Source organism: Acartia tonsa, chromosome 1 (assembly GCF_053477335.1).
Source record: "Acartia tonsa isolate MP-2025a chromosome 1, ASM5347733v1, whole genome shotgun sequence".
Classification (NCBI taxonomy): domain Eukaryota; kingdom Metazoa; phylum Arthropoda; class Copepoda; order Calanoida; family Acartiidae; genus Acartia; species Acartia tonsa.
This window is the reverse complement of record NC_137260.1, coordinates 34,582,831-34,604,044: the sequence shown is the minus strand read 5'-3', so window position 1 is coordinate 34,604,044 and position 21,214 is coordinate 34,582,831. Positions and strand designations below refer to the sequence as shown.

General features: G+C 32.2%; 3 protein-coding genes across 3 annotated transcripts in view; all 3 read right to left on the bottom strand.

Annotated features, from left to right (window-relative positions):
- Positions 1-1,238: 1,238 nt before the first annotated feature.
- Positions 1,239-21,214, bottom strand: part of Oatp30B (Organic anion transporting polypeptide 30B) — an 84,806-nt gene continuing 64,830 nt past the window's right edge. The window contains exons 5-7 of the mRNA XM_080158680.1: positions 3,016-3,900; positions 2,160-2,663; positions 1,239-1,948 (exon numbers count right to left, since the gene is read on the bottom strand). Coding sequence (XP_080014806.1) covers positions 3,037-3,900 — 864 coding nt within the window. The 3' untranslated portion in view covers positions 1,239-1,948; positions 2,160-2,663; positions 3,016-3,036. The remainder of the gene's footprint in view (positions 1,949-2,159; positions 2,664-3,015; positions 3,901-21,214) is intronic.
- LOC145317551 (uncharacterized) lies at positions 8,848-12,273 on the bottom strand. The gene is made up of 5 exons (XM_080158693.1): positions 11,693-12,273; positions 11,427-11,566; positions 11,080-11,308; positions 10,303-10,854; positions 8,848-10,206 (listed from the first exon to the last, which is right to left on the bottom strand). The coding sequence occupies exons 1-5, from the start codon at positions 11,961-11,963 to the stop codon at positions 9,584-9,586; spliced, it is 1,815 nt and encodes a 604-aa protein (XP_080014819.1). The 5' UTR covers positions 11,964-12,273; the 3' UTR covers positions 8,848-9,583.
- LOC145317558 (uncharacterized) lies at positions 12,432-15,151 on the bottom strand. Its single transcript, XM_080158703.1, has 2 exons — positions 13,302-15,151; positions 12,432-13,195 (listed from the first exon to the last, which is right to left on the bottom strand). Exon 1 carries the CDS (start codon positions 14,759-14,761, stop codon positions 14,174-14,176), a length of 588 nt encoding a protein of 195 aa, XP_080014829.1. The 5' UTR covers positions 14,762-15,151; the 3' UTR covers positions 12,432-13,195; positions 13,302-14,173.

The following is a 21,214-nucleotide window of genomic DNA, read 5'->3' as shown; positions in this document are numbered from 1 at the left end:
AACTATAACAAGAGTGACGAATTTTAACAAGTTAGGAATATAGAGTGTAGTTAGTTTTAAGGCTCTTTAATGAAAATTGCCATAAAAAAACATGTCTTTTTGTAAGGGTATGTACACAAAAAAATTATAAACTTATCCTGAACATCATATGACATCATATAAAGTTATTCATTTAGACAGACATACAATGTTGAAAAAAAGGCTTAGATAAATATCAACGCTGTTTCATTTTTATTTAAATAACTTTTTGATTAAATATTTGATTTTTACAAATGTTTTTATACAATGTGATAAAAAGCAGAAACCAATTGGAAGGGCGCGAAGCGCAAATTTTTTTCTTCAAATATGCAGGGAGGAGGGAAGGTGTTTTGGGCTATTTATTACACTAGTCCTCAATATTTCATATAAACATTTTCTTATTCGTTAGCTCAACATCTTTTGGGACTTAAATGGAATATTGATTGGTTGGTTGATTAAGTTAAGTTTCCATACGTTTCATCCACTAATTGTAATCTATATAAGGGGTAATTTTGTGTATCATCATTGGGGATGTACAAAATTTCTTTGGTAAAAAGTTTATATTATACAAAAAAGATACTTCCTATTAAGGTTAAATGAACAGTAACTGTTTGTTTGGCGCGAAGCGCCAAAAAATTTTTTTGTTAAGTATTTCTTTATCTTTTTTTTTGGAAATTGGGAGAGTTTTGCTTTTTGTAGGGTAGGGGGCAAAAAGGGGCATTTTTGTTTACCAGGGGGGGGCAAAACGGGGCATTTTTCAACATTTAGGGGGGGGCAGGGGGGGCGGTCGCTAGGGGGGGGCAGGGGGGGGCGTTTTGGTCGCTAGGGGGGGGCGATTGCCCCAAACGCCCCCTTCGGTTTGCACGCCACTGTTTATTTTCTATATTCTTCTCATGGAACTACCTTTTAACCAAAAGCCTTGATCACAAGAATGGATATGGCTCTATAACAATTAGCAAAAGAAAAATTTAAAACTGAATGAAAGACTTGAATAACAGATTTAGGCAGGGTAAAATATTTTCTAGAATATTTACCCCTCTTCCTAATAAAATTTTATAATGTAATAACATGGGTGCGTTATTTAGGTCTAGTTATCAATTAAGGTTAGCATATTTAAAATTGGATAGTTAATCCCGTGCAGTTGTCCTGTAAATTTTATGTCTATTATAGAACAGTAAATGTGATAACCTTGATTTTTATTTAATATTTAGGGATAACACAAAAAAGACTTTTCCTTGGAAAATGTATAATTACCATTAATAATAATTATACAGTATTTTTAAAATTATAAACAAGAAAATCTCAGATTCATGCAAGGGAGCGCGGAGCAATTACTCTGACAATCTTATTGTTTTTTTTAATACCATACATAATTATATGCATATTATTATAAATCATATTATCAGTTTTTATTCAATAATATTATAATACTACAACTTAGAATGTGCTGATTCCTTTTTAGCCATTAAAACACAACTTAGGATATCTTAATATAAGATTTAAACATAATTTATTTCTTTCATAATCATAATTATTATAAATAAAATGAACGTTTTGGCAAATATTTCAAATGAAAAGGAAAATCTATTGCAACTTTAGTCTATCAAGTGGCATTGAAAATTTTTTAAAATGTTTAAAATTAAATTTCAAGATGGCGTTTAAGATTTTTAAAAATGACAAGTTTAGTCTCAATTATCATCCTTAGATGGCTCTAGTGGCTTGGAATATTTTCATAATTCCGTGATTACTACAAAGAATGAATAGTTTAGCTATAAAACTAATTTCTGACTGAATTCTAGAAGAAAAAAGGGAAAACTGGTAAAAAGAAACATTTTTATAACTATAATTTAATATGACTAGTCTATATTCGATTTTATGTCGTTTATTTATATCAGGGTCTGAAACAATGTCATTCGTGCTAAATATCTATCTATCAAGCAGCATAAAAAGAGGGCATTAAAATGTCAACGGTGAATGTTAGAGAAGAAAATTTAATATTTTCTTTTATATATCTTTATAAATTTTTGGATAATTATGACACAATTATAAATTAATTGTCTATTATTTCTAAGAGAAAACTTTAAGAAAACTAATCATAGATTTTCCACTCTATTATAATGTTGTACATTTAATTGCCTCACTTTTTAAAATGGTAAATTTAATTATAATTTTATGTGTCTTATTAATAAACTATATAATCATTAAGCATATAGAATCATCAAACTTACAAACTGTAAATGTAAATTTTCTTTTTTGCTAAAATATTTTTGTTAAAAAAAAGAAAAAATGTTTTGAGCAAAATTTGAGATAGATCTTTATATTTCAACAACACTTTTACATTTATAACACATTTAATTTTGTGAATATTTTATAATATCTTTTGTAAATATTAATATTCTCATGTTTTAACTTTTTTTATAACAATTTTGTCCTGTTTTTAAATCATTGTTATGATTTTAATGTTTATTTTAAAGCTATTAAAAAGCATCTTTGAATGTAAAATTTCTTAGTCTTGTTTCTTGTGCTTACATAGCTCTGTTTTATTCAGTATAATAATGTGTAGATTTTATTTTTTTATTTTTTTTTTAGGTTTTTCATGATCAGTGATAGTGGTGATGTTGTGATGTTGATGCCTCCAGATAGTCCTGAAATTAAATAACAATCATCAATGATATCTAGGCTTAGTTTAAAGACAGGAAAGAATAAAAAAAACATTGAAAAATATTTTTAATGCCTCAAAATAATCTAACTATTAATGAATCCTTAGGTATGTGGGCTTATTTTTACAAGTAAGAAAGATCACATATTCATGTATTTATTTATGCCGTAATATATTTCATTTTTCAAATGTCTTACTATGTACGCCATTGCAAAAAAAAAGTATTTACTTATTATCAGAAATTCCATTTAAATTGGTTGGAATGAATAATTTTCTATTATGACCACGCAGACAATGTAAAGACAAGAGAAGCTACGCCACTGAAAGCAAAACAGTACCTTACTATCTCGCATTATTTGTCATTTCTGCTTGTTATAGTCTGACCCTGACACAGGAATCATTGGTTGTCTAGAGGGTGTCAGGTTCGAGGCATGTGTTGGCGTACTCTCCGAGCTGCTGTTGGCCACTCCAGCCACTATGACACGCCCCTCTTCACTTTCAATCTGTTTGTCCAAGTTATTTTGAGATCCACTGTTCTCAGCCTCAAATAGTTTGTCTATGGAGACCATTGAGTTGACAACCTCGCCCATGGTCAGCCCCCCGCGCTCTTCTTCCTTCTCCTGGCGCTTCTTGATCAAGTACCAGTCAAATAAGAATATGAGGAATGACAAGAGTTTAATCCCTGCACAAATGCCGACATACTTGTATCTGAAGAGCTCAATATCGTACATGAGACACCTGCCACCCTGGCTGCCTTCGCAGGTTTGCTTCCACACCAAACAGGTCGAGTCTATCACGCTGCCAAACACAATCGGGGACGGAATGTAGCCGAAGAGACGGAAGATGACAAACTGAATGCCCAGCGCGAATGCCTTTTCTTCCTCTGCAACGCTACGTAGGACAACCATGAGGACTGGCATTTGTGTTATGGCAACAAGCAGCGTCATGAAGAACAGCAGGACTATGAACGGGAATATCATCTCACATGGCGTGTAGCAGGGCCCCGCGGTGGCCACGGGAACTTTTGTCACGCCAGAGTTTAGATTATCGCCCTCGGAATTCCCGCCGACACAAGCACAGTTGGTGAAATTGTCGTGGGACAGCAGAGATGTACAGCCGGCATGACAGGGGGAGAAGTAGGTCAGGCCATTTGCGCCGCAGACTGGCTGCACGTCGTTCATGTCGCAGCTGCAGCCAAGGTTACAGCTGGCCGTTAGATTTACCTGAAATATAAAAATAGCCGTTAAATTCAAGATTCATTAGAAAAGTAGACAGATAAAAATTATTGGACAAAAGGTACTGTGAAAATACGATGAAACCCGCTACTTTGTTTTCTTTTCATAATCCAAATTATTTATGGAATATAGATAACAAAGAGAAAATTAGATTTGTTATTTCTCGCATCGTATTATAAACGGCTTTCCGCGGATATAGAAAGTACAATTATGAGATTAAAACTAGTTTTTTTTTAGCCCCGAGGTGCCGAAGGCACCGGCTAAAAAAACTGGTTTTAATCTTATGATTTTACATTTCTATATTCGTAAGAAGCCGGATTCGAATGAATACGAGAAAATATCTTATTAAAATCTATATTAAAGATCGTCATAGTTACACTCTTTTTAATTCGTAATTTAGCTATTTAAAATAATGTGTAAAAATGCATGGATATTGAGGAAAATTATGTTTCCGTTTTCACAAGGATAAAACAAGGATGGAAGTTGTTCAGAGAAAACAACAAGAAATTACAATTTCCTGTAAAGATATTCAGTTGTTTTTAATCTATTGATGTCATGAAAGGTATGCAAATGTAACTTTATCCTGGTTTGTATATGTTCTAATATTTTTAAGATATTGAGTATCTTTACGAATATTCATGAAATAAGTTATGATGGGCAATATTAGCAGAAGCTGTGGGGTTTAGCTGCAGAAAGTGGTTGAAATCTCGTGTTTAAAAAAATTCTATGGAACCAAGAATAGAAAAACTTTAACTAAATTTTAAAAATTGACTTTTTGCTTTTGCTTGAAGGTTTGGACACCTCTACGAGCTGAAAAACGTCCCTCGGGCGGTGAAAAAATGCGCTGCATTTTTATTCATCCAATATCATCAAAATATCATTCAAAATATACTTTATGTCCACAGGGATATGATATCCGAAGATTTTTTTCTATAAAAATTATTATTAATAAGAGAGAATGTGTTACTATGTGGAAAAAAATGCTGTAATTTGTATTTAAAGACACTTTTTTGCGGATACGTAAACGAACTAAACACATTTTTTGTTTGCCTTAGCGAAGTTTGTAACATTAAAAGAAAACAGATAGATATTTGTTTTCATGTACTTTTCTATAGCAAATTTCTATATAATCAATTTAAGAGACGACATGGACGTCCAAGCTTTTTTAATATGGGGTGGGGTAATCTTTATATCATATAGGCAAGGACGTCCACGCTTTTTTTTTATTTGGGGAGGGGGGGGGGGGGTACAAATAAAAAAATATAAATTTATAGGGTGTCGTTCATTTGGGGCGGAGGGGGGGGGGGTTAATTACCTCTTTACCCCTCCCCCCCCTTGGACGTCCCTGAGAGACGACCAACTTATTTCAAATCTTCCCTTTCATGAGAAAGTTAAAATTATTTTATTGATTTTTTGACAAAAAGAATAATTTTGATTGTAAAAACTATAATTAGATAGAAAGCTAAAAATATAAAATAGGAAAGCTTATTTTAATTAAATAAAAAATCAATAAAATATTGTGTTTTTTTTGTAATAATACAAATGTTAAAAATCATGAAGGGGGATTTATTTCAAGTTTTGGAGTAATTTTTCGTTTTTATTTTCATATTTGATTGATACTTATGGTTATGGTTTATAAAACTTTAAGCCAGACATTCGTAGTTGGTTCTTATGCATCAAATCTTCTCCTGATATCCTTGAAATTAATAAGATAGGATACAGCTACGCTTCTTGTAGATATAATATTCCTTGTTGGTTTGTGATTATTCCATAGAATTTGAATCAATACCTTTGTCTAAATTTTACTTTGAAGTAATCAATTCAATCCCAGGGCAGGATATTGCAACTGAACAAAATAAAAATGCCTCCAAAGTTTAAGCAGATATCATCATGAATTTTTTTTCTTTAGGTTAGTGTGCAATGTAATGCATTAAAGCCTAATTTTGGACAGAATTGTCCTTATTTTCATTAAAAAGACAAAACATAAAAAAGACAAAAGATGTATTATATATAAAATTCTCAGAACCCCTTTTCTTCTTCATAATCAAATAAAAAGTGGTTTCCAAGACTGAATTATAGCTACATTTTGACAGTATAGTACTAGGCTAGAATAAATTTAAATTCTACAGTCATATAATCATAGGCGTCCAAGGGGGGGGGTAATGGGCCATTTGGCACCCCCAAACGATTTTGGGGGTGCCGTAGGCACCCCCAAAATTTTGTGAGAAATACCCCCCCCAAAAAAAAATTACCCCTACCTTGGGGGTGCCGTAGGCACCCCCAACGATTTTGGGGGGTGTATTTACCCCCCCCCAAATGATTTTGGGGGGGGTAAATACTCCCCCCAAAATAGAAAATCTCTAACAAAAAAAATTTTTGCGCGCTTCGCGCGCATTTTTAATACTACATTTTTTATAAAATTTAAATTAACCCCCCCAAAAATTTTACCCCGGGGGTAAATTTTGGGGGGGGTAAACAAATTTTACCCCTGCCAACAGATTTCAGGGGGGGTAATTACCCCCCCCAAGCAAATTTTACCCCCGGGGTAAAAATTTTGGGGGGGGTAAAAAAAATTTGCGGCGCGCTTCGCGCGCCATTTTACCCCCCCCCAAACCAAATTACCCCCCCCTTAAAAAAATTTTACCCCCCCCAAAATAAAAAGCTTGGACGCCCCTGCATATAATGATATTGATAATTTTAAAACCCACTAAAATGTCCTTAATTGACTTAAGTTTTACAGAAAAAAATGTTCAGGGAAAATTCTCTGTGAATTTTGTTTTAGATAATTAAATCATTGATATTAAGAATATCTTTGTTTTTAATTCATTTTATATTATGACAAGAAAATAGCTTAAAACCACCACACAACCAGTAGGCAATGGTATATTCCCTGAAGAGTGGAGCCAATCGGTTTAACGGTTACCGAAATCCTAAGGTTCAGACAGACAAAAAGACAGGCTTAGTATAATAGATGAATTATTTTTATCTTTAAAAGTTTAAAACATTTAAAAGTTTAAAAATTTGTTATATTACATTTTTTCTACACCTGAACCTTTTATATGAATACAGTTTAGTTTTGATCTAATATCTTAAATGGAGGGTAGAAACATCCCTCCCTTACTTTTCACCAATTAGGGGCTAACAAAGGACAAACTTTCACATTTTACTATGGGGGGGGGGGGCTGATTCAATTATCTTCCAATGTTCTATCCATATTTCCCAGGTATTGAAGTTAACATTAAATGCGAGAAAAAATGACCAACATTGACTTTTGAAAATTATGAAAATCATACAAAATTAAAGAATTTTAATTGCTTCAATAATCACAAAACATTTCAACAATTTTTTCTTGAAAATTATCGTTGCAAACAATGATGTGTCTACTAGATATTTAAAATATTAACTATTCTAAACCCTAAACGTATCGTATTTCGAGAAAATTTGGAAGGGAATTTAGAGATATGAAAATATTGAAATTGGGGAATATTTATATACGTGTGCAAGAATTCTATTTCAAAAATAGGATATTTATTCCCCTCTCCCTTCGTTCAAAAATACATCCCTATTTCTATTTTTCTAAATATTCAAATTTCTTAATATTTATATACGAAGTACTTGGTAAATAAATAGAAGATTTTGAAAAATAATAAATTTTTACGTTTTATATTTCTATTTCGAAATAAATCACGCAATCTTAAATTAAGTATGTTCGTTAAACAATTCCGAAATAAAATTTACTAGATATATTAGACTTTTAGGTTCTTTCTATGAAATTAATGTGATGACATAATTTCCTTACTCCAAAAAGTCTACCTGTTAAGAATACGACATTTTAGACGTCTTACTTTTTTCATTGTTTTTTTTACAGGGTAAAATAAAAATTCTTCCTAATATTAAAAAAGGATAATTTTGCATTACGTAAAAAAAGTATATAACGATAATGAAATATATTAAAGTTAACTTATAATAGTTTGTAATTGTATTTGTAACAATATATTTATAGATTCCCTGTTATTTGATATCATCCGTTTCCGGTGTATGCTGTTATATCAGGGATAAATATATACACAAAAATTCCTCCAACAAATTTTTATTATTTACCGTGGTCAAAACATATTAAAAAATCTTATTTTAAAAAATGTAAATATAACGAAATAAATTATATTGAAGTTTCTAATTACCCATGTACATTTCTACCTCGTGCACCTCGTGCACACACACATAGTTCTTCAGTCCTTATTTGAATTTCAGAGTGTATTGACACGTCATACTACGCGTTAGTTAGATACAAAGAAAAGTGAAAAATAATAAAAAATTTAATATTCAATGTGAAAACTTCAAATGGAATTATATTAATACAATAAAATAAAGTGATAAATATTATTTGCATAGTTATAAAAAAAAAGAAGAAAGAAACAAAGTCAAGTGTCAACACAAGAAGATCTAATTCTGTACTGTCGTCCGAAAAAAATTATTGTAGTCTATTGTTTTGTGTGAATGTCATAAGAGTACATACACGTCAAAATAATAGGCTATGTTTTCTATTTCGGAAGGCAGTACACATAATCATTTACTGTATATTAAGGTAAGGATTTTGTAATAATTTGTAAATATAAAGTGATAAGTCTGTTCGTTATAACTTAATTATTCTTATTTTGCCTTTTGGTAATTTCAATTTTAAACGCACAGATTTTATACTGTGAATAATTCGGCAAGCTCCATACTTTGTTTTTAATTATGTTTATTTTTTATTTTTTTATATCGTTCCAAAATTACAAAGTATCGGGTGTGTTTTATCGATAAGTCTTACCTAAAAATATTGAATCCCTGTGTTCGAAAAGAATTTCCGTGCATTTTTTTACGTCGTTCAGAACGGCTCGGCTCCACATTAGTTAAAAGTGAGTTTTTACAGTAATAATATGATTTAACGGTCTATTTCCTTAAATTAAACTTAAAAACCATATGTTACCAAATATACACACATCCGCAGCCGTATTTCTAGATTCGGCTCCGCGATTTTTTGCGTTGAAACTCGGTTTTAAATGTACGCTCATATTAAACCTGATTATCAAGCTGTTTTTAAACAAATTTACTTACAATTTTGCTTAGACTCTTATATATTCGCATTCTGATAATTCAGTTCTGACATTAATGTCCGTATTTTTTTTACATTTTAACAACAAATTTTTATGTGACCTAATTATCCGATTGGTCTGATTTTTGGTTTACTGATGTTTGAATGTACAATAATATAAGCGAAGCGGCAAGTACGCATTTTTATTTTTTTCCATCACCCTTTAATTGAAATTCAAATTTATTTTTGGATATTTAGTATTTACTTTCATTTGATGTCCAACTTATTTACTCTAGAACCTCGAGCAAGAGACCATCCACGCATAAAGACACAAGACAAGTATGATTTGAGTAATGTTTTTGGCTTCGCTACTTATTGATTATTCATCCTTGTTAAATTAAATAACAATACTGCAAAAAAAATAAATATATCAATAAACAGTTTTTTGGGTTTTATTACAACATTTATTTTATAATGGTAATGATACAGATATTTAAAAAACACAAAATTATTTCATTAAATTATTTGTTTTACTTTACTTCTACTTTATTTCTTTCCAACATAATTAATATGATAAACATATTTACAAAAATTATTTCACTTTTCCAGTTCCTTGGTTGCTGTCTTCTTGGTAACTTTTACCTGCCTATCCCAAAATGCTTGGGACTTCTTGGGGACTAGCTTGTTCATCTTCAAGAACATGATGGCGTGGATGGTTTCTTTCTCTAGGTTATAGCGCCTCGATGAGTAAACTAATTTGAGGTGTGAGAAAATTCTCTCACACCTCGCATTAGAAACAGGTAAGTTGTTGAAGTTGGTCATCAAACTGACAAGTCCAGGTGGATAACATATCTTCTCTGCAACATGTTCATACCTGGCAGTAAGCATCCTGTGGCTTGCGGTCATTGCTCCTTGTTTGTACAGTTTCTGGCGTTCTTCAACATCGAAATCCTTGGACTTAGATTTTTTGACTTTCGCAATTTCCTCCTTTATCTTAGCGACTTCACGTTGGTAACCGTATGTCAAGGCATGCAACTTGGATTCTTCTATGTTATTCCAATCCTTCAGCCCAGCTTTCAGGTGTTTCTTCATGACGTCCAGGGGATCCTTCTGTTTGTCACGTTGTTCTTTCTTTTTCTTCTTGGCTGCTGCTTGAGCCTGAATTTCTTTGAACTCTTGTTGTTTGTTCCATAACATCTTTTGGATGGGTGTCATCATGCCTGTAATACATAAATATAATTAATAAAAATGATAATTGAATTATTTAACTAATGTTATTATTATTATCTATTTTAATTAATATTGTATATCTTTACCTGTGGGAGGTGCAGTTTCTGGAGATTCGTACTCGTCAGCTTCGGAATCCTCATTGTCGGCATCCGCATTAGCTCTACGCAGGTCGGCCTCTTCATCTGCCTTTTCTTCAGGACTTAGGTTGGCTCTCAGTGAGATTCGGTGTAGCCGTTCACCCAACAACCTACAATTTTTGGGTGCTTGTTGTAAAATTGTTTTTGCTTCATCCTGTGTCACCGTAAAGCTTTGTGTGCCACTCGCAATCATTTCCAAATGACTGCGTGACAGGGGGTGTAGGTAGAGACAGACTTGCCAGCCTGCATTAGTACGGACAATCTTGTTAACTCTCAGGTGAAGGAACTTGAATACACGTCTAGCGAATAAGTTGCCAGGCATACTTGTCCGTAGGGTAAAGAACACCGTATCCAGCATGGTGAACATCTGGACGATTGTGGCCTCATGGGCTTGTGCAGGAATTGTCAGCATGGTATCCACACACTCCAACACTTGCAGGACTTCTCTGAGGGCAAGAACCTGGTCAGGTGTTGGCCACAGATTGTCAAACTTCTTGTTGACTAAAATAAAAATTAAAAATTAAAAATTAATTCTATTGATATATACAGTTCTAATTTTTAATTAAGGGAACGAGAGAAGAAATAATTTATCTAGTTTAAATTTTAATAAACTTCTATTTGTTACCTTTCTCTTTTGTTTAATTAAGGGACAGAGAGAAATTTAAGTTGGTAATTTTGTTAGTTTTAAATTGTTGTTTAAATTATAATTAACTTTTTTGGGTTTACCTTTCTGATCCTGCACGGATTTTTTCACCTTCTGAAGTAGTTGTTTGTTGTCAAACAACTCTAAGAACCGCTTTATCATGTTCATTCTGGAGCTCCATCTCGTCTCCACGTATCTGGTAAGCATACGTTGTCCACTCTCTACCAAAATGCGACGCAGCTTCTTGTTATTCATAATTTTACTGACCAGCTTTGCCAGGTTAATTATGGTTCTGTTGTACCCCTTCCCTTTCTAAAAAAATATAATATTTGTTAATTTTCACGTTTTTGTATAATTTATTATTTAACTTTTTAAGTTACTGTATAAGTTATTTAGTTGGTTCTATTAATCATTTAATTAATTTACTTACAACTTTGGCAGCCTGCTTCAACGCCAACTCCACTTGGTGGTTGAGGCAAACACCTCCCACTATAAGTCCACATTTCTGCTCATCACATATCATTGTTTTCTGGATGTTCTCTTCTATTAGTTTCCCGAAATTTGTGATTGCTGAAAAGAAATAATTTAATAAATTAATATAATTTAGTTAAATGCATTTCGTGAAACTACCCCTGTAAATCATTAAATGTAATTCATTGAATTTTTTGGGAATGAATTTAATTTAACTTTACTTACCCTCTCTTTGTTGTGGATCTTTGATGGCGATGGACCTGTAGAAAATCGCACTTGATATGCCGCCATCGCCTTGTCTTGTTCCTGCCAGGGTTTCTTCATCTCCATCCTGACCCTCACCTTCGGCTTCTACAACACCATCCTCAACCTCATCTAAATCTTCTATAACCATATCCAACGGGATTTCATCTTCACTATCAGCCTCAGGTGTGTCTTCCTTATCACTATCATCATCATCATCACTGACTCCCTCATCTTCATCCTCATGGTTCATGAAACTTGTATACTCTGTGGGGGTTTTCCCGTGCTCTTCATTGAGTATCTTGACGGACTAAAGAATGAAAAATAAATTAATGATTTACTTTCTAATGGTATTGTTTTAGAATATTAATTCTCGTATTCATTCAAATATTCATCTAAAAAAACTGGTTTTATCTTACAATTGTACATTTTACATCCGCGGAAAGCCATTTAAAATACGATGCGAGAAAAAACTATTAAATAGTTATGATTTTATAATTATAATTTATAATTTTTCATTACCTTTACACAGTTGGCAGCCGAGTCGGATGTGGAGCTGAGAAGTTGATAATGCTCAAGCCCAAACCTTTTCAACAGTTCTTCGAAATATTCGTAGATGCTACGGCCGGAAGCATCGGGTTTAGGCATCTAAACATAAGTAATTAATCAAATTATCATTTAGGTATTTGTGGTCATTCTAAATATGCGGTTCACTAAATTAAGTTCAAATGCATTTCGTGAAACTACCCCTTTTCTTTAGTTTTAATATTTTCATTTAATTTTTTTTTCAATTTCATTGTTTCATTTTCATTTTTTAGTAGCAAATCTACTTTATATTTCTAAATGTAAATATGTCTGTCTGTCTGTCTGTTTTTTTTTCGTTTTTCAATTTCATTGTTTCATTTTCATTTTGTATTTCATTCATTTCATTTCATATTCATATTCGTGATAAAAATAAATGTGATAAGAAACTCGAAATAATACACTTTTTTATTCATTCTTATGGTCGGTCCGTCCGATTTAGAAAGCGTAGCAACTCTATAATCATTACCAGAATGTCCGTACGTCCATTTTAAACATGTTGATTTTTCGTCCGAGATAGTTAGCTTTTATTCGTTAACGATGCAAGAAATAGCTATTGATAATTTTAAATACGTGGAACGCTTACCTAACCTACCTAAGTTTTATCAAATAACTATATCAAACGTCTCTCTTCCTTGGATACAAACGGCTGCGCCCCTAGCATTTAGAGGCTCTATATTCGAACCTACCTACCTACCTACCTAAGTATATCAAATAACTATATCAAACGTCTCTCTTCCTTGGATACAAACGGCTGCGCCCCTAGCATTTAGAGGCTCTATATTCGAAGGGATATGAAAGGGCAGAAAAATTTTTCGTCCGAGATAGTTAGCTTTTATTCGTTAACGATGCAAGAAATAGCTATTGATAATTTTAAATACGTGGAACGCTTACCTAACCTACCTAAGTTTTATCAAATAACTATATCAAACGTCTCTCTTCCTTGGATACAAACGGCTGCGCCCCTAGCATTTAGAGGCTCTATATTCGAACCTACCTACCTACCTACCTAAGTATATCAAATAACTATATCAAACGTCTCTCTTCCTTGGATACAAACGGCTGCGCCCCTAGCATTTAGAGGCTCTATATTCGAAGGGATATGAAAGGGCAGAAAAATAGCCTAAAACCATCTAAGGACCTATACGAAGCTGTACTGTAAAGGAGAACCATATAGGTTCAGTGGTTAGCGAGATCCTTAGCTACAGACAAACAGAGCTTACTTCTTTATAAGTTTACTAGCGGCTACGCCCCTAGAGGCCTCTAGTGGCACTTTAAATGTTTTTGTTTGTTAAAGTTAATACTATAGCTATTGATAATTTTAAATTTATGTCTTCAATTCAAAGTTAAAATAAGTACACAAATAAAACCATCTAAGGACCTATACGAAGCTGTACTGTAAAGGAGAACCATATAGGTTCAGTGGTTAGCGAGATCCTTAGCTACAGACAAACAGAGCTTACTTCTTTATAAGTTTACTAGCGGCTACGCCCCTAGAGGCCTCTAGTGGCACTTTAAATGTTTTTGTTTGTTAAAGTTAATACTATAGCTATTGATAATTTTAAATTTATGTCTTCAATTCAAAGTTAAAATAAGTACACAAATAAAACCATCTAAGGACCTATACGAAGCTGTACTGTAAAGGAGAACCATATAGGTTCAGTGGTTAGCGAGATCCTTAGCTACAGACAAACAGAGCTTACTTCTTCAATTATAATTCAAATTATAGAGCAGCATCGCAATTACAAATTAAATTAAATAAAAATAAGAAAATTATTTTTCATAGTTTTATTATTATAGCATATATATGTCAAGTTATTTATGTGGAATCTAACTAAATATTCACAGGAATGCGATCTCAACTCAACGCAACATCAATGATCAATCGATAATGATCACTGACTCATCAGAGTCATCACCTTCACCTTCGCTCGCGCCACCTTCGTGTTCCAGAACTTCCAGGATGGCGTCAATATCGTCATCATCGGAAGATGGATTTACATCGCCGGAGATATCGGGATATTCGTCTTCATCTGATGATAGATCTACTGTGCCATCTAAATTAATCGCACGGTCATAGACAGCTAACGCCTGGATAACGTCGTCACGGTAACCGTTGCATTTTGCTTCCATTTGCTGCAGAACAAGTTCATTTTCTTCGCGTGTACGCTGAGAAGATGGAAGGGCTTGGTGAAGGAATTGGTATATACCAATTCCTTCACTAAATAGTCTGATCGCCTGCATATTACGAACACTCTGAAACCCCGACCTGTAAAGCAGGTTAGATATATCTTTAAAAGATCTGTGAAGGACCTGATAATGGGCGTACCATCCAGGCATCAGGTCGGGGTATAAACTTGGTTCTGGATCTGTGCAGGTAAGTGTACGGGGGAAGTAAGGAACCAAGTCATCCATCGCTACCGGCTTGCGCCTGCGCCCAACTCTGACTCTCTGTCCTTGTTCCGCCATAATAACGATAGCAAAAATAAAACAAATGTTCAAATGTTGTCACTTCAAAGGTCTGTAAGCAAATGAAATTTCAAGGAATCATTAATTACCCCCTACAAATTTTTCTTTGTTGTTGGTTTCCAAGAAATTATTAAGATTTATAATATTCTAGATATCTTCAAATATAAAGTGTTGGGAATGGGATGTGTGAAATATTTTTAACAAGGATGACAATATCCATTAAAGCAAAACATTAACATAAATGCATTAGTATAATCAAAATTATAAGTAAGTATTCTGTCTATAAATTATATAAATACTAACATACTGACGTCTATAACCAACACAAATTATAGAAAAGCTTCGCTAATTCCTAGTATTTTGAATTTTCCATATGTTTTGTTTTGTTTTGTTTCTTGGGGGGGGGGGGGGAACATTAACATAAATGCATAAGTATAATTATAAAGTAAGTATTCTGTCTATAAATTATATAAAATAGTAATACTAACTGACGTTTATAACCAACACAAATTATAGAAAAGCTTTGCTAATTCCTATTTTCCATATGTTTTGAATTGTTAACTTATTTCTTGGGGAGGGGGGGGGGGAGGGGTCAATATTTGTATCGTAAGTTGTAACGGTCAACCTTCAAATAGGGGAGGGGTGAGACTACACTAGTATAATAAATTATAATCTTACCCACTCCCGAAGTTAAAAATTAATCGTGACCCCCCCCCCCCCTCTCATATATATAAACATAGTGAAAATGAAATTATAAGAATCCTTGTTACTCTATAATTAAGGTATGTCCATACGTCCCTCCGTCCGAGTCTTTTTACGGAAATACACTATATTGTTATATATAGAAAAAGATTGTTATAAATGTTTTATCACGTATTTTACAATTTTTTTGTCCATTTTCACCGCTCATTATGAATATGGGCGGAGTGGTAATGCGCGCCCCCCCCCCCATGTAACCCCCTAAAATTGGGGTTGGTGTTGTATGTAATAAATATTAGGAGGTAATAGGATATCTGTTTAGCTCCCCCCCCCCCCCAAAAAAAAAGGGGGAAAAACATAAATATTAGGAGGGGATAGGACAGTTGACAATAATAAATAATAATCAAAATGCTGAACTGATAAGAAATAATTAATAAACAATTTTAAGTTTAGGCAAATTTAGGATTATGTAATTGTAAATTCAATTGTTTAAGTTTTAACGTTTTTCTATTAGCTTAATGCTTCAAAAGACAACCATACATTGTTCCAAATGGTCTATTTATTATTCATAATTTTAGAGCTTCGCTACTTATGTATGTTTTATTAGGTAGACATGTAAGAATTCTGCTAATTTCCCCTTTGAGGAGGGGGGGAGGATTTGATGCTTAATCTTTCATGTCACACGGTCCACGGATAAAAAACAAATATATAATATTGTAACCAACCTGGTAATGGTATGGTAATAATTGGGATGGGGGGGGGGGGGGGGAGAAACAAGATTAAATTTGGATTTAATACGATGAAATTATAGTAAATAAATTAGCCGTTAGAGGGTAAATATTTCAAATTGTTCTTAAATTTATACTTTCATCATTCATTGGTGAGAAAAGTTAAAAATTATATTTCAAGTTTTAGAAACCTATTTTTAAGAAAAGTTACATTTGAGACGAATTGATTTCACAAAGTATTCGGTAATGTAGAAAACAAACAAAATTGCTTCAAAGTTACATATTGAAAGTTGGAATATAGATATCTTCAGTGATACTATATTCTCTTTATAACACTTTATGAAGGCTTTTTGGCCAATTATATTATAGATTGATGATAATATCTGTGATAATATCATTTCATATGTTTTAAGTTTTAAAAACATTCTTTCGCAAGGAAGGGAAATTTAAATTTTTTAAAAAGGGTCAACTAAATAACATGACACGGATATGAAGCAAAATTGTAAGTGAATTAGTTGGAAGACTCTAATTGCAATAAAACCTACTCTTTTTGAATAAAACAAATATACAAAGTTTTTACTTTTTAATTCGTTCGTTCTTTAAGACAGATAGCTATTTCTTTCATAGTTAAACGGCTCCTCGGGGCTAAAAAAACTGGTTTTAATAATCAAACGATTGTACATTTCTGTTCTGTCTATATATCATAGTTATCATTGAAAACCAAAGAATAAAATAATAGGATGTCTGTTAATCTCCACGGATAAAAAACAAATGAAAAAAATTATATTTGATTTGCAATAAAAACTACTCTTTTTCTGTTCTGTCTACTCTATATATGTCATAGTTATCATTGAAAACCAAAAAATAAAATAATAGGATGTCTGTTAATATCTCTCTACCAAGGATCTCAAATTGAAATCTGAATCTCGTTTTTATGGTAAATAAAATTAACATATCTTCGCTTAATCGCTGTACAATATTTTTTTTTTTGGGGGGGGGGGCGGGGAGGAAAAATTTATGTCACCTGATTAAGGAAGGGAAACTGGAAGGGTCAACTTAACTGAACTCACATGAGAAATATGAGATCTTCATACAGAACAATAATTTTCTATAATTAGGGTCAGTTTGTCCGTCGACTATTTGTCGACTATTCTGAACTATTTAAGTGTTATTATCCGTTTGTTATACAGTTTCAGAAATCGTTTTAATCTTACAGAACAATAGCTTTTTTATAATTAGGGCTGGTCAATCTCCGTAAGAAAGCGGATAGCTTTTTTCATTTCTGGTAATGTAGGCATTTGCTTCCTGTATCCGTTTGTCATAAAGTTTCAGTACTAGTTTTTATGGATGTTTTAATCCTTGTTAATATTCCCCAATATACAAGGTATATTGATAAAAGCGTTTTTTTTTTGGGGGGGGGGGGAACATTTATGACCGCATAAAGCTAAGGGTCAACTCATGATACAGGAAATATGAGACCTTAGAGAACAAGGACAAATCGTTACAATTTACAAAACTAACTCCAATCCAAATAAAATAAAAATATTTATTTTCATTTTATTTAAGTCAACATAGTTTATTTATTTATTTAGATTATTTATTTCATTAAAGTAAAAAAAGTTATGATTATTGTTTTGTTAGTATGTTAGGTTAAATAATAAATTAGTACATATTACTTGAGTTAGAATGATTAATACATTATTTAATGGTTATTGGTGGTTTATTTTTTAACTTTTCTTTCACTTTATGATATTAGCAAGTTTGATATATGGTTGAGTTGAAATGTAGAAGACAGTAAGCAGGGTGGAGGGTTGGATAATGTAGGGTGTTGGATCTTTGGAAGGTGGATTATTATAGAGTAGATACGCTGAAAGCCTGAAACAAAAAATCTTAAGTCTTAACAGCTATGTGAGGGAGAGGGGGGGGGGGTGGTAATTTATCTATCCTTTACAACCCTCTCACATACTCACACGACAATACAAATACACATAATAAATACTAGGATATGACAATGAAAGAAAAATCGAGATTTTTGGAATAAAGAAAGGGGAGAATAAATTATTTAAAAGTCTTATCTATTATACAAATTTTATATCTAAGTTTTCATATTTATTGAATTGTTTACAAGTAAAACTGATATGGTTCTGATATCGCAAAAACCAATCAACCAATATTATTTTTTTATAATTCATTCTAAAAAAATAAAAAAAACTCATCAATATTTAATTTTTAAAGTTTTCATATTTATTGAATTGTTTAAAAGTAAAACTGATATGGTTCTGAGTTCTGATATCGCAAAAACCAATCAACCAATATTATTTTTTTTATAATTCATTCTATAAAAATAAAAAACTCATCAATATTTAATTTTTAAAAAAAATTGTATAAAAAGTAAAAAAAAACACTGAGAAAATATTAGGTGTAGAGGTTTCGTGTTTTTTCTAGACAGCCATATTGGCTATTTTTCCAAATTTTGACGAAACGAAAAAATTTATTGGAAAATATCAGTAAATATTAACTTTCAGGATCGTAAAAATTTAGAAAAGATTTTAATATTTAGGTTTCCTGTCCAAATTCAACCCTTTCCCTAATTATTATAAACGTCTTTGGACAGTTAGAAAATAGGGGGAATATTAAAGAAATATTGACCCGACAGTTTCAAATTTCCATCGTCAAAGATCTATTGAATAGATTTCAAGTAGACATATGTCTGGTTGCAAACAACAAAATATTTTGTTGGAAATAATTGATTTTCAGTTTTCAACACTAAATACACACACACACACACACACACACACATACACGATCACACATGCACAGACACAGACTCACACACACACATACACACAAAACGCATAAATACACATAAAACACAGTAAGGATAATTGCAATTGTGTGTGTGATTTATGTGTATGTGTTGATTTTTTGGTCATGGTTTCTTGGTATAGACATTAAACAATCCTATAGTTATTTAACACCATACTATACCATAACAGTAGAATTTCTACTCTGACTAGCATGATACTATTAACTTATAATACTATCAATAATCAATTTTAAGAACCATAATTTTACTCGTATATGCTAAGTTACTCAATGCAGTTAGGAAGGGTAAGCTATTCTGAAAATAAAGTAAAGCTTCATAGTATTGGGGAGTTGCTCGTATTAAACAGACAAATTAAATAAAATTGTAGGTATAAACAGAAAGATTTTTACATTAATATTTTCGGGTATAGTCCCTTTCGTGGCAACGCACCATAAGCGGCGGTTCTTCGTATTTTTCACAGAAACTTTTCTCCTATTTCTAGCCCCTGCGGGGGGCTCTAACCATGCGGGGCCAATTGCCTAACCCAATATAACCTAACCTAAAATAAACTATAAAAAGCCATTTTAAAATTACGACGAATCGCCCCTTAAGGGGCGTTGCCACGAAAGGGACTATTCCTAAATTTTCAATGGAATAATATCTAACAATCTACCGTAGCTATTGAAGCTAACATTACATAAAAACGAAAATATACAGAAAACTACATGGTAAACAATAAATATTATATGTCAAGCTTTTCATAAATCAAAAATACTTCAACCATAATGTTAACACTATTAAACTATTTTAATGATAAGAGTATCTGTCTCTGTATACAGATGCACACCTCCACATGGGTGGGCTATTATTCCCACCTAAATATCAACAGTGCAATTTCATATAAACACCAAAGTATATTACTAAGAAGATTGTTTTAGTCATTGGACGAAAAATTGATGTACATCCCCAAATGCGATAAAAAATAATCCCTTTAGTAAATAAAAACTGTTGGTGGAAAAGGTTGAAAAAAAGAATGATTGTACAGCCAAATCAAGTTTTAAGCTATAAAGCCAACGAATATGAGGTCGTGTTTATAACACTTTGGTCACACGTATAACTTACAGTCCAATGTCCTCTCCCTCCCTGTGTCTGGCTTCTTTCATTTTGTTTGTTTCATTAAATTCTATTTTTTGTGTGCGGAATTCCATGAACACCTCCTTACGGTCATTGAGCAAGTTCTCTGTGGGTGTCCTATCATTTCAGTCAAAATTTTAATCAAGCCATAAAAGCTACAAACTAATTACGCTTCCAATTTTCCACCATGAAAAAAATCTGAATTTGTTTTATTTCTTGATAATTAGTAACAAAAGTATTATCTTTTAGCATTGAAATTATTGTGGAACATTTAGAACTATATTTTTCTCAGCAACTGAGAAATTCTCATTTTTTGAATAAACAAACATATTTGCTGTTTCAAAATTACTTTTTAAAAACATCGAATAAGTTTTAAGCAAGTTCTAAGACAATTAATCAAAGTAATATGACAGATTATTAAAAGATTAATAGAGATTAAGATTCCACTGTGAAATTATTGATTTAAAAATTAAAGGAATGCCTCACAATGTACATTGATATGCTCCAATCCTTGCACCGTTAAGCTTGAGTATATATTTAACTTTTCTTGTAACTTCACTCTAAAAACTATATATATTTTGATGTATATATAATGGACAAGAAAATGATGTACATCCCCAAGTATGATAAACTAAATAAACCATTCTGTGCATTTTAATTATTTGTTGTAAAATCGGGAAACTAGTACTAGTTTGTATACCGACAGACCATATATGATAAAAGACCATTAGTTTTTAAGCTAACGAATAATAAAAGATGTCATAAAGCTTTATGTAGTTGAGTATAATATCTTTCCCTCCCTGAAATGTGTCATGAGGGCCAGGTATCTTATCCCTTCTATCCAAAAGCTTAAGAATAATTTTAACAGTGAATTTAATTTAATTTTCATGTTATGCTTAAATTACACCTTACCTACCTAATTTTAAATGCAATGTACATAAATGTACATTAAGATACCAACGGATCGGATTGTGTTAGATATGAAAAAGGGGCTTTAAGCCCTTTCTGGTCCCATTTTTAATTGAAGGAGGCAAAATACTAAATTTGGATACTTATTACAAATATTTCATCTGGTTTCTAATTTTT